This window comes from Zootoca vivipara, chromosome 2, assembly GCF_965207765.1.
Source record: "Zootoca vivipara chromosome 2, rZooViv2.hap1.1, whole genome shotgun sequence".
Classification (NCBI taxonomy): Eukaryota; Metazoa; Chordata; class Lepidosauria; order Squamata; family Lacertidae; genus Zootoca; species Zootoca vivipara.
The window spans coordinates 40,269,915-40,294,113 of record NC_142584.1 but is presented as its reverse complement, the minus strand read 5'-3'; the positions used below and the strand labels follow the sequence as shown (position 1 = coordinate 40,294,113).

The 24,199-nt window shown below is 45.9% G+C and overlaps 1 protein-coding gene across 5 annotated transcripts in view; it reads left to right on the top strand.

The window, feature by feature from the left end:
- The window catches only part of ADGRL1 (adhesion G protein-coupled receptor L1), a 128,389-nt gene extending 105,273 nt beyond the window's left edge, over positions 1 to 23,116 (top strand). For 3 of the 5 annotated variants that reach the window (XM_035104832.3, XM_088661694.1, XM_035104836.3), the window contains 19 exons: positions 1,968 to 2,768; positions 4,711 to 5,025; positions 5,563 to 5,666; positions 5,791 to 5,976; positions 7,056 to 7,094; positions 8,520 to 8,703; positions 10,507 to 10,629; positions 10,767 to 10,972; positions 11,268 to 11,438; positions 11,857 to 12,066; positions 12,696 to 12,916; positions 13,668 to 13,734; positions 14,505 to 14,596; positions 16,940 to 17,108; positions 17,826 to 17,954; positions 18,092 to 18,188; positions 18,541 to 18,669; positions 19,190 to 19,207; positions 20,984 to 23,116. In XM_035104832.3, the coding sequence (XP_034960723.1) occupies positions 1,968 to 2,768; positions 4,711 to 5,025; positions 5,563 to 5,666; positions 5,791 to 5,976; positions 7,056 to 7,094; positions 8,520 to 8,703; positions 10,507 to 10,629; positions 10,767 to 10,972; positions 11,268 to 11,438; positions 11,857 to 12,066; positions 12,696 to 12,916; positions 13,668 to 13,734; positions 14,505 to 14,596; positions 16,940 to 17,108; positions 17,826 to 17,954; positions 18,092 to 18,188; positions 18,541 to 18,669; positions 19,190 to 19,207; positions 20,984 to 21,762 (4,040 nt within the window). In that variant the 3' untranslated portion in view covers positions 21,763 to 23,116. Of the gene's footprint in view, positions 1 to 1,967; positions 2,769 to 4,710; positions 5,026 to 5,562; positions 5,667 to 5,790; positions 5,977 to 7,055; positions 7,095 to 8,519; positions 8,704 to 10,506; positions 10,630 to 10,766; positions 10,973 to 11,267; positions 11,439 to 11,856; positions 12,067 to 12,695; positions 12,917 to 13,667; positions 13,735 to 14,504; positions 14,597 to 16,939; positions 17,109 to 17,825; positions 17,955 to 18,091; positions 18,189 to 18,540; positions 18,670 to 19,189; positions 19,239 to 20,983 lie in introns of all 5 variants that reach the window. The other 2 variants (XM_060271763.2, XM_035104835.3) reach the window with 2 other exon arrangements.
- The last annotated feature ends 1,083 nt before the right edge of the window (positions 23,117 to 24,199 follow it).

The following is a 24,199-nucleotide window of genomic DNA, read 5'->3' as shown; positions in this document are numbered from 1 at the left end:
TGGCCGCTCAGTGACACTGTTCTGTAATAGACAAGGTGAATTCTCTGCTACGATGCTGCTCTCCTCACCCCACCCCACCTGCTCCTTCCACCACTAAATGCTTTTTTCCTCCCAGCCTTGCTCCAGCTAACCGGAGGCAGACACTTGCAGAATGCCTAGCCTGATTTGTCTTCCTTTCAAACTTTTTCCTCCCGGCTTTTCCCAAGATTCCAGGCTGCCAACTGGGTGGTTGTGGGTGGAAGGGAGGGTGTTCCTTTCCCATCTGCCCAGGTCTCCCTCCCACTGTCACATCACTCCTTCCACCCCCTGCCATGTGCACTAGTCTCATGTCCTTTGCTGATGTGAATCAAACCTGGCTGATAAGTTGCTCCAGTGGCACTCAGGATATGGGGGAAGCAGAAGCTGTTGGTTACTTCATCCTTCTGCTACAATACCTTTAGTTCTTCTTTTCAGAAGGGAGCCAGTCCCTCAGCTAATCTACAGCTCTCTGTCCCCAGGGATTGAAAAATAGTCTCTTTCAGCAGGAAGAGGAAACACCCAATCTTTCATATTCAGGGGGATTTTAACTGGCCAAACATTGGATCTTTCTTATGCTTGTTTTTCATTCCCCAATGTCCCGTTGAACAGTGTTTTGATACCAGTAGAGGAAAGCCCGTCACCTTTTCCACCTCCACCCCCCATGGGAAGGCATTCCCACGAAGCTGTTCTAAAGTTGCAAAAAAAAAAAAGTCTAATCCGTTCCATGAAAGTTGGAAGGGTTGAAGCAGCTATTTCAAGAACACTTTAAGTTTCTAAAATTGAATTAGAAATCCCTGAGAGAAATTAGAACTATAAGAGTCAGATGCAAAAATAGGGACCAATTTCCATCTGTCTCAGTGCTAACACAACTGGAATTTAAGTGCTGCATGGCGGCTGGCATAAATTAGCCTTGATCCACAGTGAAACAGTAATTCCCTTTGAACATGGAACAGGATAGCTTTTGGATCATCTTACCAGCCTTAAAGGTACTCCTTTGCAGCTCTAAAGGAGCTCCATAGGACAAGCAACCCCAGCTGCTTCTAGATCCAAGTGGAACAGAAACTCTGTAGGAGTCCAGTTGAGTAAACAACAAACATGTCCCTCCTCTAGAGAGACTCATAGAACATAGCTGCCAAGTTATCCCTTTTTTACAGGGATTTTCCCTTATGCTGAATAGGCTTCCTCGTGAGAAAAGCGAAAACTTGGCAGCTATGTCATAGAATACTCGGTTCCACCAGCCCCTCAGACCAGATAAGCATACACTACTCTATGGATCCCATACAACAAACAGCCTCACAGCTCCATACTGAGCCCTTCATTTTTGAAAATCTGATTTCCATACCATTAGGTGGTATTGCCCCAATAGCTCCAATGTAGAGCATCTGATTTAGATCATGCAGGGTTTAGCTGGTGCCAATTGCTTTCCCATAGCTGTTAAACTGTTGCTGTGTTGACTTCTAGAAGGTGATGCAGAACATGTGGCCATAGAGTAGGGGCTAGAATTGTCAGTTTAGCAACTGCTCAGATTCATGGGTTTCCCAGATGCTGCCACTCAGATCTCTGCAGGGAAACAATCTGACATCCTCTGCTTAATGCCAGAGAATGTAGCAAAAGGAAGGGAGGGAAGGTTTGGAACCCCTAAATTCCCTTTTTAATTTGATCCGGAGAAATTGTTTCTTTCCTCTGATGCTCCCCTGCCCCCAGTATTTATTTAACTTGTCACTGAGCCGTCTCTGCTCAATAACAGATAAAAGTCTCATGATTGCAGCTGCTCTCAAAACTCAGCGCGGATTTCACTTCTCCTGCCAACAGCCTTTTACAAATTTATCCTTTCTTCTCTCTTTCTCTTTCTCTCTCTTTCTTCCCCCCCCCTCTTGCTCTATCACATTCTTTCTGGATTTCCCCCCTTTTACCCAATCACCCTTTCCTCCCTTACATCCCCTCCCTAGTATTCGTTTGCCCGGGGACACTGCACAAGATCCTGGAACCTACGTCGGCCCATGAATCAGAACACCAGTCTGGAGCCTGGTGCAAGGACCCCCTGCAAGCCGGAGACAGAATATACGTCATGCCATGGATCCCATACCGGACAGACACACTGACAGAGTATGCCTCGTGGGAGGATTATGTGGGTGCCCGGCACACCACCACTTACCGCCTGCCCAACAGGGTTGATGGCACAGGTTTTGTGGTATACGATGGAGCAGTCTTCTACAACAAGGAGCGGACACGCAACATTATCAAGTATGATCTGCGGACGCGCATTAAGAGTGGAGAGACAGTCATCAACACAGCCAACTACCATGACACCTCACCCTACCGTTGGGGCGGCAAGACTGACATTGACCTGGCAGTGGATGAAAATGGGCTATGGGTCATCTATGCCACTGAAGGCAACAATGGTCGTTTAGTGGTGAGCCAACTGAATCCTTACACGCTACGCTTTGAGGGCACGTGGGAGACCGGCTATGACAAACGCTCAGCATCCAATGCCTTCATGGTATGTGGAGTCCTCTATGTGGTGCGGACAGTTTACGTGGACGATGACAGTGAAGCAGCTGGTAACCGTGTTGACTATGCGTTCAACACCAATATGAACCGGGAGGAACCCATCTCGTTGACCTTCCCAAACCCCTACCAGTTCATCTCCTCCATTGACTACAACCCCCGTGACAACCAACTTTATGTGTGGAACAACTACTTTGTCTTGCGCTACTCACTTGAGTTTGGCCCACCTGACCCAAGTACTGGTGAGACATAATCCTTGCACCTGAACATGGGGTGGGGTAGAGAAATCGTCACTGACTTGAAATCATGGGCCCTTGGCTTCTCCTCCTATTTTCCATTGGGTTGTCAAATACATTAGGGGACAAAAAAAAGCAGTGTTCATTTGCATAATGCCCATTTTTAATTGTACATTTCTGCAAATACAGCAGTCACTTGAAATTACTTCTTAAATACATGTATATTTAAAATATATACATTATACTAAAGATTATGTATAGGCAATCCCAAATGTACTGCATAAGAGTAATACATTTTCACTTGAGCTAACCACTGCGAGCAATCTCAAGTTATTGAGCCATTGTCTCTCCCAACTTCTACTGTTCAATAACTCTGCCATCCATCACATTTCAGGAAACATCTAACTATATAATGGCAAGTTCATCTTACAAAGCAAGGCTTCAGTTCCAAAGCTGGCTTTTGAAAATATATTTCATTTTTGCCATTTTGCCACAAGCAGGTATTTTAGTTCCAGTCATACAGTAAGCATCAGAGAATCTGTTCAGTTCAATTCAAACTCTCTGTGACCCCAAAAGAATTAATGTGTGCCTGAAATTCTGACAGTTAGCATCACGTGGAGTTTAAATTGACAGAGATGGATTGTCTGATGTGCAATATTTGGCAGAAGCCTGGGGTCTACGAAAACTAATTCCTTGAAGCTGGACCGAAGGGGGTGGGGGGAATCTGTGCTTATTTTGAATACAGGAAACTCAAGATCAGTCATGCCCAGGTGCGGTGGCAGATTCAGATTTGTTTAGTGCAATATGCAGCTAATTTGTTTCTCTGTTCGCCCCCATTGCACAGCTGCTGCCAGTGCAACACTAACTGTTAAACTTGAATAAGGTTACCTTTGCATGTACAGTGGTGCCTCACTAGACGAATGCCCTGTAAGACGAATTTTTCATTTAACGAAGAGATTTTTCGAGCGGAGGTTGCCTCGCTAGACAAATTTGTTTCCCCATAGGAATGCATTGAAATTCAATTAATGCATTCCTATGGGCAAAAGAAAATAAAAATTCAATGCCTTCCTAAGGGATTCGCTAGACGAATTTTTCGCAAAACGAATTGACTCACAGAACGAATTAAATTCATCTTGCGAGGCACCACTGTACAGGTTACTTGCAGGGCTGGGGTGGGGAAGAGCGAAATGTAAACTAGCCTTCTTTTACCTTGGTCACCAGAGGTTGCCCTTTAAACCTGGGGTTGAAGCAAAAGAAAGGCAAAAGAAAGCTCCTGCCACCCACCACCTCCTTAGACCTGCTGCCTGCCCCCTTTAAATGGGTCTCCAGTTGTGCCAGGAAGCACAACTGATGCTGGAGTGTGTATGCACAACAGGGCTCTGGAATGGAAAAGTTAGAAGAACCTGTATCTGCCTTTTCTTCTACTTTAGCTGGAGATTTAAGAGTTTGGCCAAGGTACCAATCCTGGTCAGGTTAAAGAGAAAGAACAAAAGGTGATTACTTTCAGAGTGAACAGAATTTTGCTAAACTTCCCAGATAGAAACAATTCCATTGAAATTGAGCATTTGATTAATTAAAAATATTTGGTCCTGAGGAAATGCCATTCAGCATCATGCTCATGAATACTTCTTTTAACATTTAAAATGGCAAGTGAGGATTTAGCCCTTTGTATCCCATCCCTTCAGGAAGGACCTGACAGATATATACTTTCAGGGATGTGAAGAATTTAGTAGGGACTTATCAAGCTTGTTAGAGACCTTTGCTTTAATGCAAATCAAAAACCAATGCTACCTAAGAGCATAGGAACCTGCCTTATAGTAAGTCCACTCTTTGGTTTTTCTACCTTGGATAAGAAAAGGTAATTTTACTCTGTGTACAGCATGTGATGGCTGAACCTGTGGGGATATTTTGTATGTGGGTGGAAATCTAATTGCCTTTCTACACACAGGCCCTGTCACCTCGACACCACTCAGCACTACAACCACCGTTCGTCCCACCACCATCACCAGCACAGTCTCACCTGCTGCTACAACAACAACACGGCAGGTGCCCCTCACCACCCACCCCATAGGTGCCATAAACCAGAAGGGTACAGAGCTTCACCCAGTCACCGCCATAATGCCCAGCACCCGGCGTCCACCAGCAAATAATCAGCACGTCTCTCCAGAGCTCTTCTGTGAGGCCAAGGAGGTGCGGCGTGTCCAGTGGCCAGCCACACAGCAAGGCATGCTGGTCGAAAGGCCTTGCCCTAAGGGCACACGAGGTAATGAGGCCTTTACTCTAAAGCTGGCTCCATTTGAGTCCTAGAGGCATCAAGATGTGCCCAGTTTCAAATGGGAGAAGCCGGGACTCCGGCGGAGTGTATTCTCGCCAATGGTGCAAGGAGCAAATGGGGCTTACAGGATATTGCTTGTGACCCCACAGCACTCAGCGCAAGGAAAGTGTGACAGCTTGAACTGTTGCTATGACTTAATTCATTCACACAACTTTCTGCAATGTGAACTCAGAGCTGGCAGTTTTCAGTGGGATGAATTAGACCTGCCATCCCCTGCTAACAGAACTCATCTTGTTATTGCCACAGTACTAAGTCATTTATCCCTGCTCTGCACTCCTTGCTATATTAGATGTGAGAACTGGGCTGTCTAGGAAGAGAGCCCTTCATTCACTACTAAGGTTATGATTGCTCTCCGAGACCCTTAATCTCTGGTCTAGTGTTAGGATAGGGTGGGGGTGGGGATGGAAGGGGAAAACCAAGCAGCTGGAAGCTGACTGAATTCTCCCCCTGCTTTCCCATGCACAGGTATTGCTTCCTTCCAGTGTCTTGCTTCGGAGGGAAACTGGAACCCACGGGGGCCTGATCTCAGCAACTGCACAAGTCCTTGGGTCAACCAAGTGGCACAGAAGGTATTGCTTTCCCCTTCCCATTACAGTGGTCTTCACTCAGACAGTTCACATTTGGGCTTCATGCATGCACAACTCCTTTTACCTGACTGAGGCCAGTCTGCATTCCTTTCCCCTCCTTTGGCAGATCAAGAGTGGAGAGAATGCAGCCAATATTGCCAGTGAACTAGCCCGGCATACGCGTGGTGCCATCTACGCCGGAGATGTCAGCTCCTCTGTCAAACTAATGGAGCAGCTCCTCGACATTCTGGATGCACAACTTCAAGCGTTACGCCCTATTGAGAGAGAGTCAGCTGGCAAGAACTACAACAAGGTGCATAGTAATTTAATGGCTTAGATCAGAGGTTTCCAACCTTTTTGAGTTCCACTGGCCAGCCCCAGAGGAACCATTCACCTGGGGAGCTTGTAACCAGGGCTGCTGCAACAAACAGCTGTGCGAGACTTTGAGAGGCAGATATACAAGAGGGTATCAGAGGAGGGAGGGAAGGAAAGAGGGGCAAAGGCCAATGTTGCCTGCGACATCCCTGACCATCATTCAAGGCACCCCAGGGTGCCACAGCACACTGGTTGAAATCCACTGGCTTAGATAGTGGTTCTAGGGCTGGCAGGCAGGGAGCCTGACCCCCCCCCCCAAAAAAAATCAAGCAAAAAAAATGATCTTGGGAGGGGGGATAGAAATTTATCACATAAAGCTTTATGCATGGTGAAGGCGTCACTGGTTGGATTTCTGCTTGTTGTGCAGCTGTTAAAAGTACAAGAGTCCGATAGGAAAAAATATGGCAACCATGGTGTTGGGGGACAAGGAGTGGTAAAGGAAAATTGGTGCTTCTGGGCATTGGGAGCCATGCATGTTGAGGCAGAAGGATGCCAGCGAGAGTGAAGGGTTGGAGCTAGAAACCATGAACCTGCATTCAGGGAGCTAGAAATGAAAGCTGAGATCTTTGAGCTTAGTGAAATATTCTAGTTCTGTAATGGATGCCCTATTTTATGCTGTGTGATGCAATCCTAATAACATAGTTCCCTATACGCACTTCTTAATAAATAGTCTGATGTGAGACTATTCCGCTTATGCTGAAAATGGCTACTGTTGAGGTGCAGTCCACCAAACGCTGCTGCTGAACAGCCACTCAAACCGTCTTTCTAGTAAATGTAAATAAATCTTATCTAATTGTCCAATAAGATGTTGCTTTGGATCCACACTTTCATTCAGGATATGTCTTTGTTATCTCTTTGCCTGTTGATGGGTGACTTCATGCAGAGCAAATGTGCTTAAGATCCCCATTGAACCTATCCCTGTGGACCCTTCTTGCAGAAATTATGTTCTAATCATTTTCTCTCTCTTTGTCCACCTGGACCATTGCTCACTTTGGGCATGGATGCATCACCCTGCAGATGCACAAGAGAGAAAGGACATGTAAGGACTATATTAAGGTGAGTGTGATTAACAGGTCCTGTGGTTGAAACCCAGATAGGAGCTGCTGCCCAAGAAGCAAAGTTTTTCACAGTTTTGAATCTCAGAGCAATCCAGGTCCTCAGTCAAACATGCTTGAGTGGAGCAGAGCTGTCCCTCTGCCCAGACCTGTTTGGCTCCAATGGGGAAGCCTCATGGGCAAGGCATGTCCCAGAGCCCCTGTCCAGGTGATGGGTGGGCTGGTATTAACCAGTGGAAACTCCCCAAACACAGATGGCGCAGGACCTCAACAGCAATGGGCCCAATCTGCGCCTCTTTAATGCATGGGAGCTGTCACAATGAAGGGCCATTTTAGAGTATGAGTTCATCCAGACTTCCTTTTGTGCTGTATTATTAGGCACAGGTCTGCACTTTAAAGCTCTGTTTCTGAGCATTTTTTTTATTTTATGGTCCTAACACTTTCCCTGGAAAAACCCACCTCCACCTTCCTTTAAAAATCATGACAGATGCCCATTCCATAACTGGAGGCGGGGGGGGGGGACGGGGACACATAGATTCAAAGAACATAACAAAACAATATTAATTTTTTTATTTTACTCTAAGAACACCACATAAAGACAACTCTCATAATACTAAAGGAAATCATGGTACATTATCATTATATTTCTGGTTCCAATAATGTACGAATAATAGCAGTTTTTCAACAGTACTATCCATTTGTTGTTTTCTTTTACTCTGCTATAATTGGATAGCTTCATCATTTCAGCTGTTTTCCATAACTTCCCTAAATAGTCATCAAGTACATAATAAATTCAGCTACATTTTAAAAAGGGAAAGCACGAAATGACAGGGCATTTCTGTGGGCACATGGGCGATAAATACATGCTCTAGTGAAGAAATAATACAATGGAGAAGTGTTCAGACTCTAAAATGTGAAGGGAGAAAAGCAACCTAAAACAGTTACAAATGGCATAGACATTTAGATATGGGATTGTTCTGCTCATCATTGAGCTCAACAAAGGCAATTTCTAGTAGGTGCCTGTGCAATACACATAACTGCATTACCAAAGGCAGTTGATTGCAATGGCTGTGCTGTTCAGGGGAAGAATTGCTTTTCCCCAGCTATGGAATATTTGGAAAATACCATACCCCCTTACAACGGAAGGGCTGCTTGGAGGGAGAATGTCTAATATCTATACAACAAAGGAGTAACAAATACATGCACAAAATTGGTTTTTTTAAAAAATCCCAATACTCCTTGTAAAATTATACTCAAAGCAGCCTGGAAAGAATTTTCAGGTGGTGACAGCAATGCCACCACACAAAGACACATGAATGTTTTCTCTCTGTGAGAGGAGGCATCTGTAGCTGGTTTATTAGACAGTGGGAAGCTAGAGGAAGGGAAGGGTGCTTCCATCCTCTCTCATAGCTTTATGTCATTCTAGGCTGTGGTGGAGACGGTGGACAACCTGCTGCGACCTGAAGCTCTAGAGTCATGGAAGGACATGAATGCCACAGAGCAGGTGCACACAGCCACAATGCTCCTTGACATCCTGGAGGAGGGAGCCTTCCTACTGGCTGACAATGTCAAAGAGCCAGCCCGTTTTGTCACTGCCAAGAATAATGTGGGTAAGTCTTTGATGCTGGGCTCACATAGAAGAACTAAAGGGGAAGGAAAGGAATAGAGGGGATGGGGGGGGCAAGGAGAGGCTGCGGTCCCTACTCAGAGACCCCCAGTATTTTGCTTCAAAATTTTGCATTGAATGGGAGCAGACACACTGCCTGAGCCTTCTAAATGTAGAGAGGGAGAAATATCAACTACTGGTAGTAAAGGGAAGAGCTGTCATTTAAGAATGAAAAAAGCCCTTATTTATAAGCACTGGGATTGTCCTTAAAGCACGTCTACTGCTACCATGCAAATGTACCATGAAAATCTGTTGTGTAGTGTAACATCTGGAGAGCAATGTATTCCCAATCCCTTTCTCCTTGCCTGCTGTGACAACACCAAACCATACTGTTGTACCTGGAGAACCTTCAAGATGGCAGAGCTTCACTGAAGAAATCCAACCCTATACCCCTAGTGCTACATTGAAGACAGTTCTCCTGGGCAGCAGAGTGAAGAGGTGCAGTTAGAGATGCTGAAGCAAGTAGAGAAGAACAGGGCAGGAGGAGTTGGAGCACATGGAGGGAAGAGAAGGTTGGAATTAGGGGCGGCAAAAAGGGATAGAGTAGATGGGTGAGTAATGCAAGGGAGAGATGGATGCCCTCCCCACACACACCCATTAATTCCTAGTGCATTTCTTGCCCACATTTATATAAGCACCGGTCTTGTGTGGGCCTCTTGTTCCTGCTGGATTTCCAATGCAGTTCTCTTCTATGGCTGTGCACACACTGAAAGTCCCACATACTGAGAGGCACTGTACTGCTTAATAATACATGTCAGTATCTGTTGATGTTCACTCTAAATTGTTTGGCTCTTGCACAAGAAGAAGGAACTGCTTATGGCAGAAGGTAAGGGTGAGGCAAAAACTATAAAATTACATCAGGGAACCAATTAAGCACGTTAGGCTGCACTATTGAAGGAGGAAAAACCCACCCGTGTTTTATGCCTTGGATAACCACTAATGAGACAGAATCCATTAGTACAACTATTGCCAAACCTTTCAACAGAATCATCCAAACCATTTTATTACAAGTGAGCATCCTACCAGGTGTTACTAGCTTGGTCAGAACTGTCAAAGAATCTAGACAATTATGATTGTGCAAGCTAATTCTCTTTTGTGTGGATAATTCTAGTAGTCATGTTCTACAGCACTATAAAATGACAGCTTTCTCAAGCATCTTCTTGGGGGGGGGGAGGCCTTTCATTTCTGGTAGGAAACCTAACCCAAAGCTCTTAAAACAATAAATTAAAGCCTAGTGTTCTGAAAATCCTCTTCTGTGTGTCACTGCTGCTTGGATTAAGTGACCCCAGAGCAGCAGTGCAAGCAATAAAATTCCAAAATAGCTCAGGCTATTTAGACAAAGAATGAGAACAGCAATTCATAAGTGAGTGGAAATAACAAATCAAAGCAAGAAACAGGCAGGCGTGGTACAGATGCCTCCACAGAATTTTTGCATTTATCACATTACTTCACCATAGAGATGTGGGCAAAACAAAAGAAACACTATCGCCAAATATAGTGTTAGCAGCCACAAAATAGGGATGGCAATTTGGTGTCCACAGAGCATTTGGAGGACAGATGTATAATTTGAAACGGGCTTGCTCCATGTCTGCTCAGGTAGTCCAGAGATGAGGAAACATGAAAGTTATATGCTCTGTCTTATTGGGGTGGGGGGAATCAAATTAAAAAGAGGATAATTAAAAATTGTTCAGAATATTGTGCCTATGTTTCCTGCTTGTATTCATCTCGCTCTTCCTCCTCATTGCAGTGCTGGAGGTGTCAGTGTTGAATACAGAAGGCCAAGTGCCAGATATTGTTTTCCCACATGAGTATACCACCAGGAATTCCATCCAACTGTCAGCCAACACTATCAAGCAAAACAGTCGTAATGGTGAGCAGGGAATGAAATTCGGGGAGGGAAAGGGAAGCCAGCATCTCAAAGACCTTTTCTCTAATGTGATGAGAACCACATTTGCCTCTTTTTGTGGTCCAATATCATGACCCTGATTCCCTTTCTTCTCTCTTCAGGAGTGGTCAAAGTTGTCTTCATTCTCTACAACAATTTGGGGTTTTTCCTCTCTACCGAGAATGCCACCATCAAGCTGGGTAGTGAGGTTGGTTCAATTAGCCCCTCACTTGTTGTCAACTCACAAGTTATTGCTGCCTCCATCAACAAGGAATCTAGCCGCGTCTTCTTGATGGACCCCGTCATCTTTACCCTCTCCCACCTGGAGGTGAGACTTACATGACATCTGGAACCAATGTGCTCATCCCATTTTTGCCACATCCTAGGGCATGTCCCTTGGTGGTGTGTATCCCATTTCTGCACTCATACTCCCAACATTGGAAACTCTATGCTTTGTAAGTGCATTGACACTGATGTTTTGATTGTGTACCAATTCACTCCCATTCTCTCCAGAGCGAACCATTTTCCTGTATCCCATCTTCTCAAAGCCTAGGGCCCCTCTACTGTTCTGGCTTCACCCCACATAATTGACGATTCTTACAGGCATATTTTTTTCCATATAGGACAAGAACCACTTCAATGCCAATTGCTCTTTCTGGAACTACTCAGAGCGCTCCATGATGGGTTACTGGTCCACGCAGGGCTGTCGGCTGGTGGAGACCAACAAGACCCACACCACCTGTGCATGCAGCCATCTCACCAACTTTGCTGTGCTCATGGCACACCGTGAAATTGTAAGAATATCATTCCCACTGATGGGGGGTGAGGGAAGATGCTCCAGAATGGTTGGGGGGCAGAGAGAACTGGTTTTCTGCCACCATCCCCAGCCATTGTCAAGGTCCCCCTTCCAGTTCATTATGCACCCGGTATCGTCTTGTACATATGGGTAACCTAGAAAATCAGGGTGGTCATTATTCTTACATGAAACGCTGGGAGTTGGTTCTTTCCCTGTTCGTAATAAAGATGCACTGGATTAACAGTTACTTGGAGGGCGGCAATTTATCAGATGGAGACAGTCCATTGGCAGAGGACAGTAAATTAAGTGCGACCTGTATTACAGTCAACCTAAAATTTCAACTCTACAACAGGGGAGAGTACATAACAGGAGAGGAAAGCTGTGCACATCCAGCCTCATTCCGCTTTTCCTTTCAGTACCAGGGCCGCATCAATGAGCTGCTGTTGTCTGTCATCACGTGGGTGGGCATTGTGATTTCCCTGGTCTGCTTGGCCATTTGCATCTCCACTTTCTGCTTCCTGCGTGGGCTGCAGACTGACCGCAACACCATCCACAAGAACCTCTGCATAAATCTCTTCATCACTGAACTCCTCTTTCTCATCGGCATTGATAAGACACAGTATGAGGTGCGTGGCAATCTCCCCTCAGAGCAACACCAAAATCACCATGGCATATTCCTCTGCATGGAGGGAGTTGGGTGCAAGGGGCATGTGGTACAATAGGACAGGATGGAGATCCCACTGGGGAACATTTGACTTTGCCAGGTCAGTGCAGCCACAGAGGGGAGGGGGTAACAGGAATGGGATATCTGCAGGAAGTTTCAGTCTCACTCTAGAGTAGACTCAGATTACAAGGCATGGGCATGTGCTTGTTTCGTGACAGAAGCAGCACCTGGGAAGTGGACAGTTAACACAGTTGTTCCCCTCTGCTTAAGTCACCACTGCTGCTGGGAACAGCCAGGTGTCACAGGCATGCCCAGTTGTCAAGAGGAGGTGCTGCAGACCCAGGGACAAAACTGTGTGCCTTTGCAGGGGACAAGGGTGGGCATTTTTCCCTTGTGGTCACTACACAACTTTTAAAAGTGCAGCACCTTTTCCAATCATCACTGCCTTTTAAAAACAACAACTGTATTGTGTGCTAATTTTTTTTATCAATCAGAAAAACAGGATATTATTTAAAATTCATTCAATAAATGCATTACAAAAAGAGGCATTGTGCTGATGGGAATTTTTCTGTCTCTCCCCTTCCATCCCAGATTGCCTGCCCCATCTTTGCAGGGCTGCTGCACTACTTCTTCCTGGCAGCATTCTCCTGGATGTGCCTGGAAGCCATCCACCTTTACCTCATGCTGGTTGAGGTTTTTGAGAGTGAATACTCCCGCAAGAAGTACTACTACTTGGGGGGCTATTGCTTCCCTGCCCTGGTAGTGGGTATTGCTGCCGCCATTGACTACCGCAGTTATGGCACCGAGAAAGCGTGAGTACATGGAAGGGAGAGGTTAGTGGAGGGTGCATGGCAATGATACAAACAGGAGGTTGAGGCATAACTTTGGGGGGTGTGTGTGTGAGGCTAGTACACTGCACACACAACTCTACACTAACTGTGGGGGGGGGAGCGCCACAGTAGAGGTTGCCATTGTGACACTTAGGGGCACACTGGCAATCTTCCCCTGACACCCATGAAGCCTCTGAGTTGCCCTGCCCCCTTGATCATGAGGTGGTGAGGATTATTACCTTCTTCTCTCTTGAAAAGCACATAGTAGGAAGTTGGAAGAGTGACAGTCTCTCCCCCTTCCTCTTTTAGTTCTATGCTCTTTTTCAGGCTTATATTTTCTAATATAGCTGACTTACTCAGACTTCCTCTCTCTCTCTTGGGGGAGGCAGGGCAGGCTGAACCAAGGGAGTAAGGAAAGATGTGGCCAGAGGGGATGGTGCCCACAGTACTCGCTCAGAAACCCAAATTTGCCCATGAGGCTGAAAAGGTTGGCAACAGAACTGGCAAAACAAGATTAGAGGCGGGTTTGGGTGACTTGAAAAATACGGGATGAGAAGTCCTTTAATGGATGTTATGACAGAGGGGCAGGGCAGAAGAATGAGCAAAGAACAGGCAAGGTTTTGACAGCACATTTCTGGGTGAGTGTCATTTTGTGCCAATATGCACTCAGGCAATCAAGCCTTGAGGTGTTTTTCCTGCTTCCATCTGACACTTCCCTGCTCTCTTTTGGCAGATGTTGGCTTCGAGTTGATAACTACTTCATCTGGAGCTTCATTGGGCCCGTCTCTTTTGTCATTGTGGTGAGTCACTAGGGATTGTTTGGGAATAGACACTCAAGGATTTTCCTTATCAGTCAAAGAATCAGAGTCCCAAAGTTGAGGAAAGAACCGGAGTCCTTGCTCTACTCCTCAACCCATCATCAGACCTCCCTTTTTCTTCCCAGAGTTAAGAAGAGTGCCTGGGTGTAGGGTGTGTTTTCAGCTTTCAAATTTCAAATATGAGGTGTGCTTAAAAGTTGCAACATGACTTGGGAATTTAAAATACATTTTGGTTGAATTAATATAATTTAGGTTTTCTTGGTAAGTAGAATGTGTGTAAAATTGTGTAGAAATCATTGAAAGTGATTGCCAAGTACTTGCAGTATATTATTATTATTATTATTATTATTATTATTATTATTTACATTACCTGACATTTTCAGAAGGTAAAATAGAAATTATTTGGTTTTCTGACAGCAGTTTATTTGCTTCTTCATCAAGTGTAGTCTTACCAAGCTGAATGTTGTCCAATCACAAAAAGAATAGCAGATTTTAATTCCTCACACCCCAAAACTTATTTCTAAGGCCCCTCACTGAAGAAATTTGCAAAGATTAAGTTCCTATCCTAAAATGGCATGTCCTAGCCTGGGATGTCATGTTGCTCATTCCTCCCCATCACACACAGACACTGACACTAACAAAAGCTTCCCCCTGCATCTGGGGAAAGTCACTAGCAGGGGAAAGTGGGAGGGGCTTTTTTTGCAGAGGACTCCATTTCCCCTGCTCACATCCATCTGTACACATCCCCCCAGATCAACCTAGTGTTCCTCATGATCACTCTGCACAAGATGATCCGCAACACGTCGGTCCTCAAGCCTGACTCCAGCCGACTGGACAACATCAAGTGAGTTTATGTTTCGATTCCTTTTGATCCTTTGGCTTAGATCCAAACTTCTCCCTACCTTAATAGCACACCTCCAGTGCCTTCTGATTCCTGTGGTGCCTTGTATTTGGTTCTTCTAAAACAGCTTAGTGGGACAAAGCCAGAGCAGAGAAAACAGACAACTTGGCTTTTAAAGGGACTAGCCTCTTGCCCAGACCATAATATAGCGGACCCCATCTGTCTGTCTCAGCAGTCTCTCACTCCTGACCTACAGCTGGGAGTAAACAGGCTAGAGGTCAAAGCATAGTGCTTTATGGGCTCATATGATCCTTTCAGAATGCTGGGATATGGGTTGACTCACTCAGCACTGGGTAACATTATGAAGCACTTGTTTGATCTCTTCACCAAAGGCTTTGGACTGCTGGCCATCTTTATGTCGAGTAGATCTTTCTTTCTTTTCCTTTCTCTTTCTCACGACCCACCATGCTGCAAAGGCTCCTGTGAAACCAGCATCCTCTCATTTTAAGAGAGTGTCCTTACATTCAGGAAAGGAATTGTCCCCCTCTCAGATGAATAGAGTGAGGCTGCTTCGTTCAGTCAGCACAGTGGAGCTGTCTGAGTCAAGCAGCAAATGAGGTTAGAGTTCTGACACTTTGAGGGAATTTGTCAAGCTCAGTGCTGCAAATAGCTTGCAAATGCCAGTCTGTCAAAAGCCACGTGTTACTCACAAGTTCACATCTTCGTACTCTCATTCATACAAAATAATCTAGAGGTGGGGAGGGGTGAGAACACCCTGGTTAATGCTGAGTTAAGGTAAAAAAAATACTCATAGCTTAAAGTCTACTAAGCAGAGAAATGCAGTTCAGTTAATCCTAACAGCCTTATAAACTACCTTTACCTTGCCCAACTGACCCAGAACAATACTTAACCCAAGTAGCTGGAGCAAGTGCTGTGGACAGAGGAGGCTGATGAACCTCTCAAGGATCCAGAGGAGTAAAAAATAAAAAGAGAGAGCTGGGAAGCTCAAACATGAATGAATACTGAACTAAGAAAGTATGAACCTCATGGAACCAAGGAAGGGGGGGGGGAAGGGTAGACCATGCTTTCTCTGTGCTATTGCCCTGATCCAAATCACACAGCCCTCTGTATGCACATGCACACAAACGGTTGCTCTTTGTTAAAAAGAAAAATTAAAGTAACAGAACTCCAAGCCACATGTATTTTGATCCTAATTTGCAGGTTACCTCTTACAAAATTTATTATACCCTAACTATGTAAACATGGAGTAAGCCTTACTGATTTAAGTTGGCTATATTTCAAAATAACCATATTTTTGATTGCAGCCTTAATTTTGCTAATTAACACTGTTTCTGGCAATATAGCCATTACTTCTATCTACCAGCCCAGTTTTTACATGCTTGCTTTTCCTGCTCTTTTTAGTTAATTTACCAAAGAGTTCCGGTGCATTTGTTTACAGGCTGGTGTGGTTTTGTAGCCTGCTTCCTGCTCTCTTTCTGTGTTTATTTTAGTTGCCAAATCTCAGTCAGAAATAAACACAGCAACACTTTGTGGTTTTAGTTTTGTACTTTGGATGAAAAAGACAAATAGACAGCTGATCACTTCTTTCCACTCAAAGAGCAAAGATTGGGAGCACTGACAGTAAGAGGATACTCCTGAGCCAATCCTAACCATGTTTGCTTGGAAGTATGTCTAGCGTCCGTCTCTTGGGCACCTACTAGAGAGTGCCTTTGATCTCACGGCTGACGAGCGACAAATATATGGCCATGCCATTTCACAGCCTTTCATTTTGAAAAGCCCCTTTAGAGTCTGAGCACACTCAAGTGTGGAAGTGCTTATGAAGCTTTAAGAGAGAGATAACAAAAAACAAATAAACGAATGGTCGAGCAACTACCAAACTAACATTTGGGACTATGGGGTGTTGTTAGGAAATGGCAGGTAGTACACAAGTCCCGTGATTTGTGTTTGTATTCAGTGAATGGAAGCCTTGGGTAACAACAAAGGTTAGGTGTAAAGGAGGCAGTTTAGTCAACATTTCTGGGGCAAGAATAACTGAAGGTCTGTAGTAACAATTTGGCTGGTAATTCTTAAGACACACAACTCCCTCACTAGCAAACTATGGGAGAATCTCCCACATGCTGACTGACATGCCCATCTTTCTCTCTCCATCCCCCTAACATTGTCTTACCAAGTTCTGTTTGGTTCATGTCTTGCGCTGTAGACTGTTTCTTTGGTGTCAGAAGTTGTACAGAGGCATCTATAGCATAACAGCAGGGAGATGTGAGACTAGTTTTGCGCTGGTGAGGACTCCCAATTCCCTGAACTCACTAGTGTCTCCTTCTACAGGTCTTGGGCACTCGGGGCAATCACTCTCCTTTTTCTCCTGGGCCTCACCTGGGCATTTGGTCTCCTCTTCATCAACAAGGAGTCTGTTGTCATGGCCTATCTCTTCACCACCTTCAATGCTTTCCAGGGCATGTTCATCTTTGTGTTTCATTGTGCACTGCAGAAAAAGGTGAGTATCTGTAGTCCAGAAGTGAAGGACAACACTTTTTACTTAAAGTTGTAGAGAACAATGGGAGCTGGTATTCTAAGGTGCTGGCTGAGGGATTTAGGAGACCAGGGTCATTGGGCAGAGCTGTCGACCTTGCTTGCATGTTGGGGATGCAGGGGCCTTAAAGAGAAGAGAACCATCGACTCTGCAAGGACTTTGGGTCCAAATTGAAAGGAATTGCATAGGACTATTGCCTGATTAAAAAACAAGAAACACTGAGTCAATTAAACAAGTTTTAGTCCATTAATTAGTTAATTAATCAACTAAGTTTGCATAGAAGTAAAGAAAATAGTTTCTGAAGGAAGACGGGTCTTTTTGTTTGTAAATAACATACCCATGTATCATAGCAGGCATCATCTTAGAAGAATCATTCCCTCCTGTGCGTGAGAGGAAAGGGGAGAGTGCCCCTTTAAGATGATGCTTGCCACCTGCAGTTTTTAATAAGCATTTGCATCTTTAGAAAATATCTGCCTGATTAATTGTGACCCTTTTTAAGTAAATGTTTTAAACTCATAAATTTAAGTAATTAATTCATGGAACATTGCTGCCCTAGTGAAGGTAAAGATTGTGATGAAAAGGCTTAGCTAAGAGGGCAGAACCAGCCTGAATAACCATGCTGCAGCCCAGACCATTCACGTCTTTTCCCCTGCCTTGACTCTCCTCCCTACAATGCGCCAGGTTCACCGGGAATTCAGCAAATGCCTGCGACATGCATCCTGTTGCCTACGGAGCCCGCCAGGGGCCACACTGGGCTCCCTCAAGACCTCAGCCATCCGCAGCAACAACCGTTACTACACTGGGACGCAGGTACCATTGGGCAGACTGGACTGGGGGGTGCTGCTATTACTGGTCTGGAGAACAGGAGAGGCTGGGACATTTTTAGGCCACAATACCCCTGGGGGTCTAGCTGCCCTACTGAATCCAGAGTGGGACTGTCTTTTCAGAGCCGAATCCGGAGAATGTGGAATGATACTGTAAGGAAGCAAACTGAGTCCAGCTTTATGGCGGGTGATCTCAACAGCACTCCCACCCTTAATCGAGGTGAGCAGTCACTCTTTATTTTTAATCACTTCTTGCATCTCCTTTGTGAGCCAGAGTCCTGCCCCACCCTTAACTGAGCAGTCACAAAGCTGCTCCCCGACCCCACTCTCTACAACCAAGCAGATGAAAGAGATCCCTACCAAACTCTGTATCAGTTTCTCCCAGTGAGTCACCTTTTCTCCTTGCCTACCTCTGGTGGCCTCCAATGTAGTTCTGCTCACATGGTCATGATGGAGCCAAGCTACTCAGTCTCCTCCCCATCTCCAGCCTTTCCCCCAACCCCAGATGTGGAGGCTCAAGTCACTTGCTACCTCCACGGTGCTAACACCTTTTCCTATACTACTTTTTGCAGGCACAATGGGGAACCACCTGCTGACCAACCCCGTGCTGCAGACACGGGGCGGGACCAGTCCTTACAACACACTCATTGCTGAGTCTGTGGGCTTCAACCCTGCCTCACCACCTGTCTTCAACTCCCCAGGTAAGGGCGTCGTCACCCAGGACAGCATACTTTCTCCTATAGATTGATGCCCCAGACTGAATTAGGGTTCCATTTGCACACACAAGCCCAGAACTCCACATTTTCCTTATTGAAAGCGAGGGATGGGGTAGGTAGAAAGCAAAAAGAACACCTGAGATTTCTGCTTTTGAATCTGGTGAAAAATGTAATTCCTCAAGCCTCAAGCGCTGGGAGGAATGGGTCAGGAGAACTGGCAGTGGAGGAGCTCCTCCTTTACTCTCCCAGTGCATAAGAGCCTGCCTTGTACTGAGACAGACCATTGGTCCCTCTTGCTCAGTATTATCTACACTGATTGGCCGTGGCTCCCCAGGGTCCCAGCCCTACCTAGAGATGCCAGGGAGTAAACAGCTGGTGCTGTGCCGCTGAGCTATGCCCACAGGGAGGATTTGGGCCATGTCTTATTTTGCATTACTGGCCCCAGCCACCTGGATAATGCTCTTTCTCTCTTTTCTCTTCCTCTCCCAACTGATGCTGCCTGCAGGGAGCTTCCGAGAGTCCAGTACGTCCCTCCTTTCCAGTTCCATTTCGCAGTAATGTTTCCTTCATTGCTAGTTTGACTGGCAGGCTGGGGGTGGGTGCAGCACAGACGTGAGCCGAGTAGTGGGTGTGTAGGGAGAATAGGAGTGCTGGCTTTTTGGAGGGAACTCCTCCCTTAACTCATGTTCCCATTTCTCGGCGGGTGGTGGTGCAGCATGGTTTGCGCAATTCTGGCTGTGGGCACTAGATGGAGCTAAATGCATCTGCAGAGCTCAGCGATACCCAACCTTCCCATCCCTGCATGCTGGGTTGAAACCATGGGCCCTTAACTTAGTGTGCACCCCGTGCTCTAATGGGCTGACTGTACCATCTCTGACAAATGGTCCCTCCAGCTCCAGAGGTCACCCTTTGCTGGGGGGAGACCGCAGGCTTCTTCCATTGGCAGATCAGATAACTTGTGTGCTCCTTGTTATGCATGTGGCTGTGTGCGGCTCAGCAGCCATGCCAACGTGTTACCTTAGAGGTTATGCCTTAGTTGCACTCTTGCTATCTTACTCAACAAACCAGTAAGCACGCATTCCTCTTTCCCACACGAGTGTCAGTACTTTCACACATGCATACCTAACTCACATGTAGTTGAAACCTGCGCTTATTTCCACACTAGACAATAAAAAAGAGAAGTGAACTGCAATCTGATGCTTGTTGGAAAAAATAGATTAAATTTAACAGAAGAGTACCCCAAAGATTATACATCTTATTCAAGGACAATAGTTCTATATGTTCTTTTTAAAACAAACAAACCCCAAAGCACCCCAGACCCAAGCCCCATCTTACCATGTGCATCAGAGTCCTCCTATGCTTGTTTTCGAGTCCAGTAGAAAGGAGCACTGTCTGGCTAACCCTGTGCTGACAAGAAGAGAAGGAAGATAAGGGGCTGTTGCTGCTGCTGCTGCTGCTGCTGCAGCTGCAGCTGCACAAACAACGCTGCCCCATTCTGGCTGGCTGTGCTATCCTGCTGGCAAAGGCAAATGCTAGGATTCTGTATATAGCTGTGGCACCTTCATCTGCTCCCTGGAGAAGAACTAAAGCTTGAAGAGCAGCTCGGCTAGTGGCCAATTGCTGGGAGCCCGTCTTCTTGATCTGAACTGGGCCCTGGTGGAAAAGGCTCTGCCTCCCTTCCCTGGGATTCCAAAAAAAGGAATGAAGGGGATTTCTGATGCACGTGGTCATTGCCTTGTTACTGTTATTATTTCGTTTTTATTAGATTTCTATACCGCCCTTCATCAGAGGATTATGGGGTGGTTTACAATATAAAAACACAAAAATACATAACATAGTAGCAAACCGAAACAATAGCTCATCCCACAGTTGTTGTTGTTATTATTATTTGTGTGAATCAAGTCTTAGAGAGTACCTTGTCAATATAGGAACTCTCGAATAAGCCTTGCTTGAAATGTGCACTGACCCTTTCAATTCAGTTAAATAAATTACCCACTCATGCAGCCTCAGCTTCAGGTTCAACTCTCTTAGCTTCTACCTCCATTTTTGTTGCTGCCATCATTTCCCATACACACAAGCCAGTTCTCCCCATGTAACAACCCTACATATTTCATACACACACTTCTTATCCGCTCTTTTCCTCGGCGCACACACACACACCACTTGAGCAGACCATCTGCCCATGTAGAACTTAGTTCTCAAGTAATGGCTTCTGCTCTGTGGCATAAGCATGAGTTGTTCATGACCTCCCCCCCCCACCTCCTCCCACTAATACCCATATATGTGCCCACCTTTACAGAGCACCCCCTGAACAACAGCCGAGACGCCTGTGGCATGGACACCCTCCCGCTCAATGGCAACTTCAATAACAGCTACTCCCTCCGCAGTGGCGACTTCCCGACCGATGGCACCAAGATGGCCGACTGCCGACGCAACCTGAGTGATGCCGCCGCCTTTGAAAAAATGATCATCTCCGAGTTGGTGCATAACAACTTGAGAGGGGGAGGCAGTGGTGTGGTCAAGGGGGGAGGGGGTTCTGCCGAGACCTCCAACCCCCCTGGGCCCCCTCCCCCTCCCAACATAGTTGCAGGGGGAGGGGGTACCAACAATGAGGATGACGCCATTGTGCCTGACGCCCCTTCCTTGACCCATGAGGAGAACATGGAAATTGAACTCATGTATAAGGCCTTAGAGGAGCCGCTCTTGCTTCAGAGGGCACAATCCATCCTCTACCAGAGTGACCTGGAGGAGTCGGAGAGCTGCACAGCTGACCTGACAGAGGGGGGCGATGGCCAAGCCCCTTCCCCCAACAGGGACTCTTTATACACCAGTATGACCAACCTGAGGGACTCCCCATACCCGGACAGCAGCCCTGAGGCAGTTGGGGAAGTGATTCCTCATGCCCAAGCCATCAATGAAATCTACTATACCAATCGGCCAGCCTTGGTGCCGCGCAACCAGCTCCAGGCCTACTACCAAGTCCGGAGACCCAGCAATGATGGCTACTTGGTCCCAGGAAGCTTAGAAAACCCAGCAGTGGAGGGAGATGGCCAAATGCAGCTGGTGACCAGTCTCTGAGGGGCTGAGAAGGGACTGAGGGACCATAACACCCCCCCAAAAAAAACCCCAATACGGCACTGTTGCCGTGACCTGAACATTTAAATTTTTTCCTGGAAGAAAGGGTGGGGAAGAAGAGAATGGCACAGGGCTGGGGAATGAATGGAGGAGGGAAGGTGGAAGAAAGAGCTGAGTGAGGCAGAGGGCTTCTCCGAGGAGAAGGGAGGGGCAGCCATTTTGTCCATCTTTCCTTCCATCCAATTAGATTTCCAGACAGAAACTGGCATGTGGCCTATCTGGTTATGTCCGTTTTTCTTCTCCAGGCAAATAAATGCAATGGAGGAAAGAGAGCTGAATCTAGGCAAAAGGATCAGACTTATTTTGACAATACCTTCTAGATAATTGGGGGGGGGCAGAGGATGAACCAAGAAATTAGGGTGGGAAAGTTAAAAAGTTGACTTTTTTTAATGTTACGAAAATCAAAGCCATGAGGGTTCCACATTCAGAGACTGTGGCACCTGGGGAAATGCCCTGCCCTGCGCCCTGGCTCAGAGCCTGCTCTCCACCCCTCGCCTTCCCATAGCTTAATTGGCCTGTTTTGCAGAAAAGTACGAGGGACAAATAGGGCCATGTGGCACTCTGCCTAGTCGGGGTTTAGATTCAACTGTTGCCAAAAAAGAGAGAAAAAAGACAGAGAAAGGTATGAGGGTGGGGGGAGAAGAAAGAGCTGTTCAGATAACGCTATGCTGAGAACCTGCCTTCCAGTATTTGTTGACTGTCACAGTTTATCAACAGGGTTTGCATCAAGTTCTTCAGCTCTTTCAAATTGGCAGGAAAGGTTTGCTTTTATTCTTTCCTCTCTCTCTATTTTTTTAAAAATTAAAGCCCACATAGGAATGTTTGAAAAGCACCGTTGCTTCTGGGGAAGGAGGAAGTAGCACTGAGGTGTGGCTGTCTTTAGATTTCTTTTCATTTGTATGGCCACACATAGTGGCCTTTCCCCTCCTAGTTGCTTTAGGGCCACCGAGCCTGACATAAAATTGCACAATAAGTAAGAGGTGCTGAGGGATGGGGTGGGGTGACAGCGGAGGGAGCATCTCTTCCCGTTCCACTCAGTTCCACCAGTCGCCCCCACGGCCTGCTAAGTTCCAGCTCCAAATATTTAGAAAGTGATGCAAGACTGCTCTCACCTTCCTTCCGTTTCATTCCTGCCCACGAAGACGCAAACGTCAGGAGTATCCTGCAATGCAAATATGGCTGCCGTCAGAACACATTTGGGACTACATGGGAGAAAGTAGGAGTGTTGAACTCTCCCCCGCCCCCCCAGACTGGATGGATTGTCCTTCAGAAAAATGACAAACAGAACAAACAAAAACAGCAACAAAAACACTAACCCAGACTGCACTTTTTTTTCCACCCAAAGGAAAAAGAAATAGCAAATCTCCCTCTTCAAGCACAACTCCGACTTTTCTCACCAACTCTCAGCCTGGGAGAGTTGGGGAAGCAACCAGTCTCACCTAGAGACACCATATCTCTGGGGCGGGCGGCGGGCGGGTTGGGAAGCGGGGGATGTGATACCCATTGAAATGCTGTAAATATGAAATCCTAAAAACAAAACAGAGAATTGATTTACTCACTTGAAAAAAAGGAAAAACAAACCAAGGGACTTTTCTGTCTGGGTTTTAAATATATCTATATCTATATAATATATATAGATATATGGTACTCAGCTCTGCTCTGGCCCCATGTGTGGTATGGGAGCATGGAAGGAAAAATGGGGGGAAATCCCTTCTTTGACAAAGACAACTGGGGGAAACCCGCCGAGAGCAGATTTTTACAATCAAAAAAGAGGAAAAACATTTTGGCACAATTTTTATGTAATATATAACATATACTGCGTCATTTCTGTGACCTTGAAGCATTTCCCCTTTCCTGCCGGATGAGGTACCTTTTTCATACATCTCCACATGAAGTTGGTTATTTTCTCATTAACTGCCACTTTGGAATTGTGGGTGGGGGAAAACACACTTTTACTGCAAGACCCAAAGATGCTGTAATGCTGTCGGTTACAGAAAAATCCTTCGCTTTTAAGAATTCTAAGGGGGGACAGAGTAGTTTCATTTCATCATCATTATTTTTAAGCAGCCAAGTCTTATCTATGTAGAAACTTCCAGGCTAGATGTCATGTTATATCAAAAAGGGAAATGGTGCGTGGTTTTGCCACTTGGAGCCTTGAAATGTTTGTTCTCTTACTTTTATTTCGTTTGCATCTTTTGTCCTCTCCCAGTTAATGGAATTGCTAAGAGACTAGGTAAAAAGCAGAAGCCGAGGGTTTGGCATTCTTACCTTCCTTGGAATAGGCAGGGGGTTCCTTTCTCTGTGCCATGCTATGGCAGGAAAGAAGAGCCATCATCACTCCTTGTGGCCTGCTTACATCTCTTATCCCAGTGCCACAGCT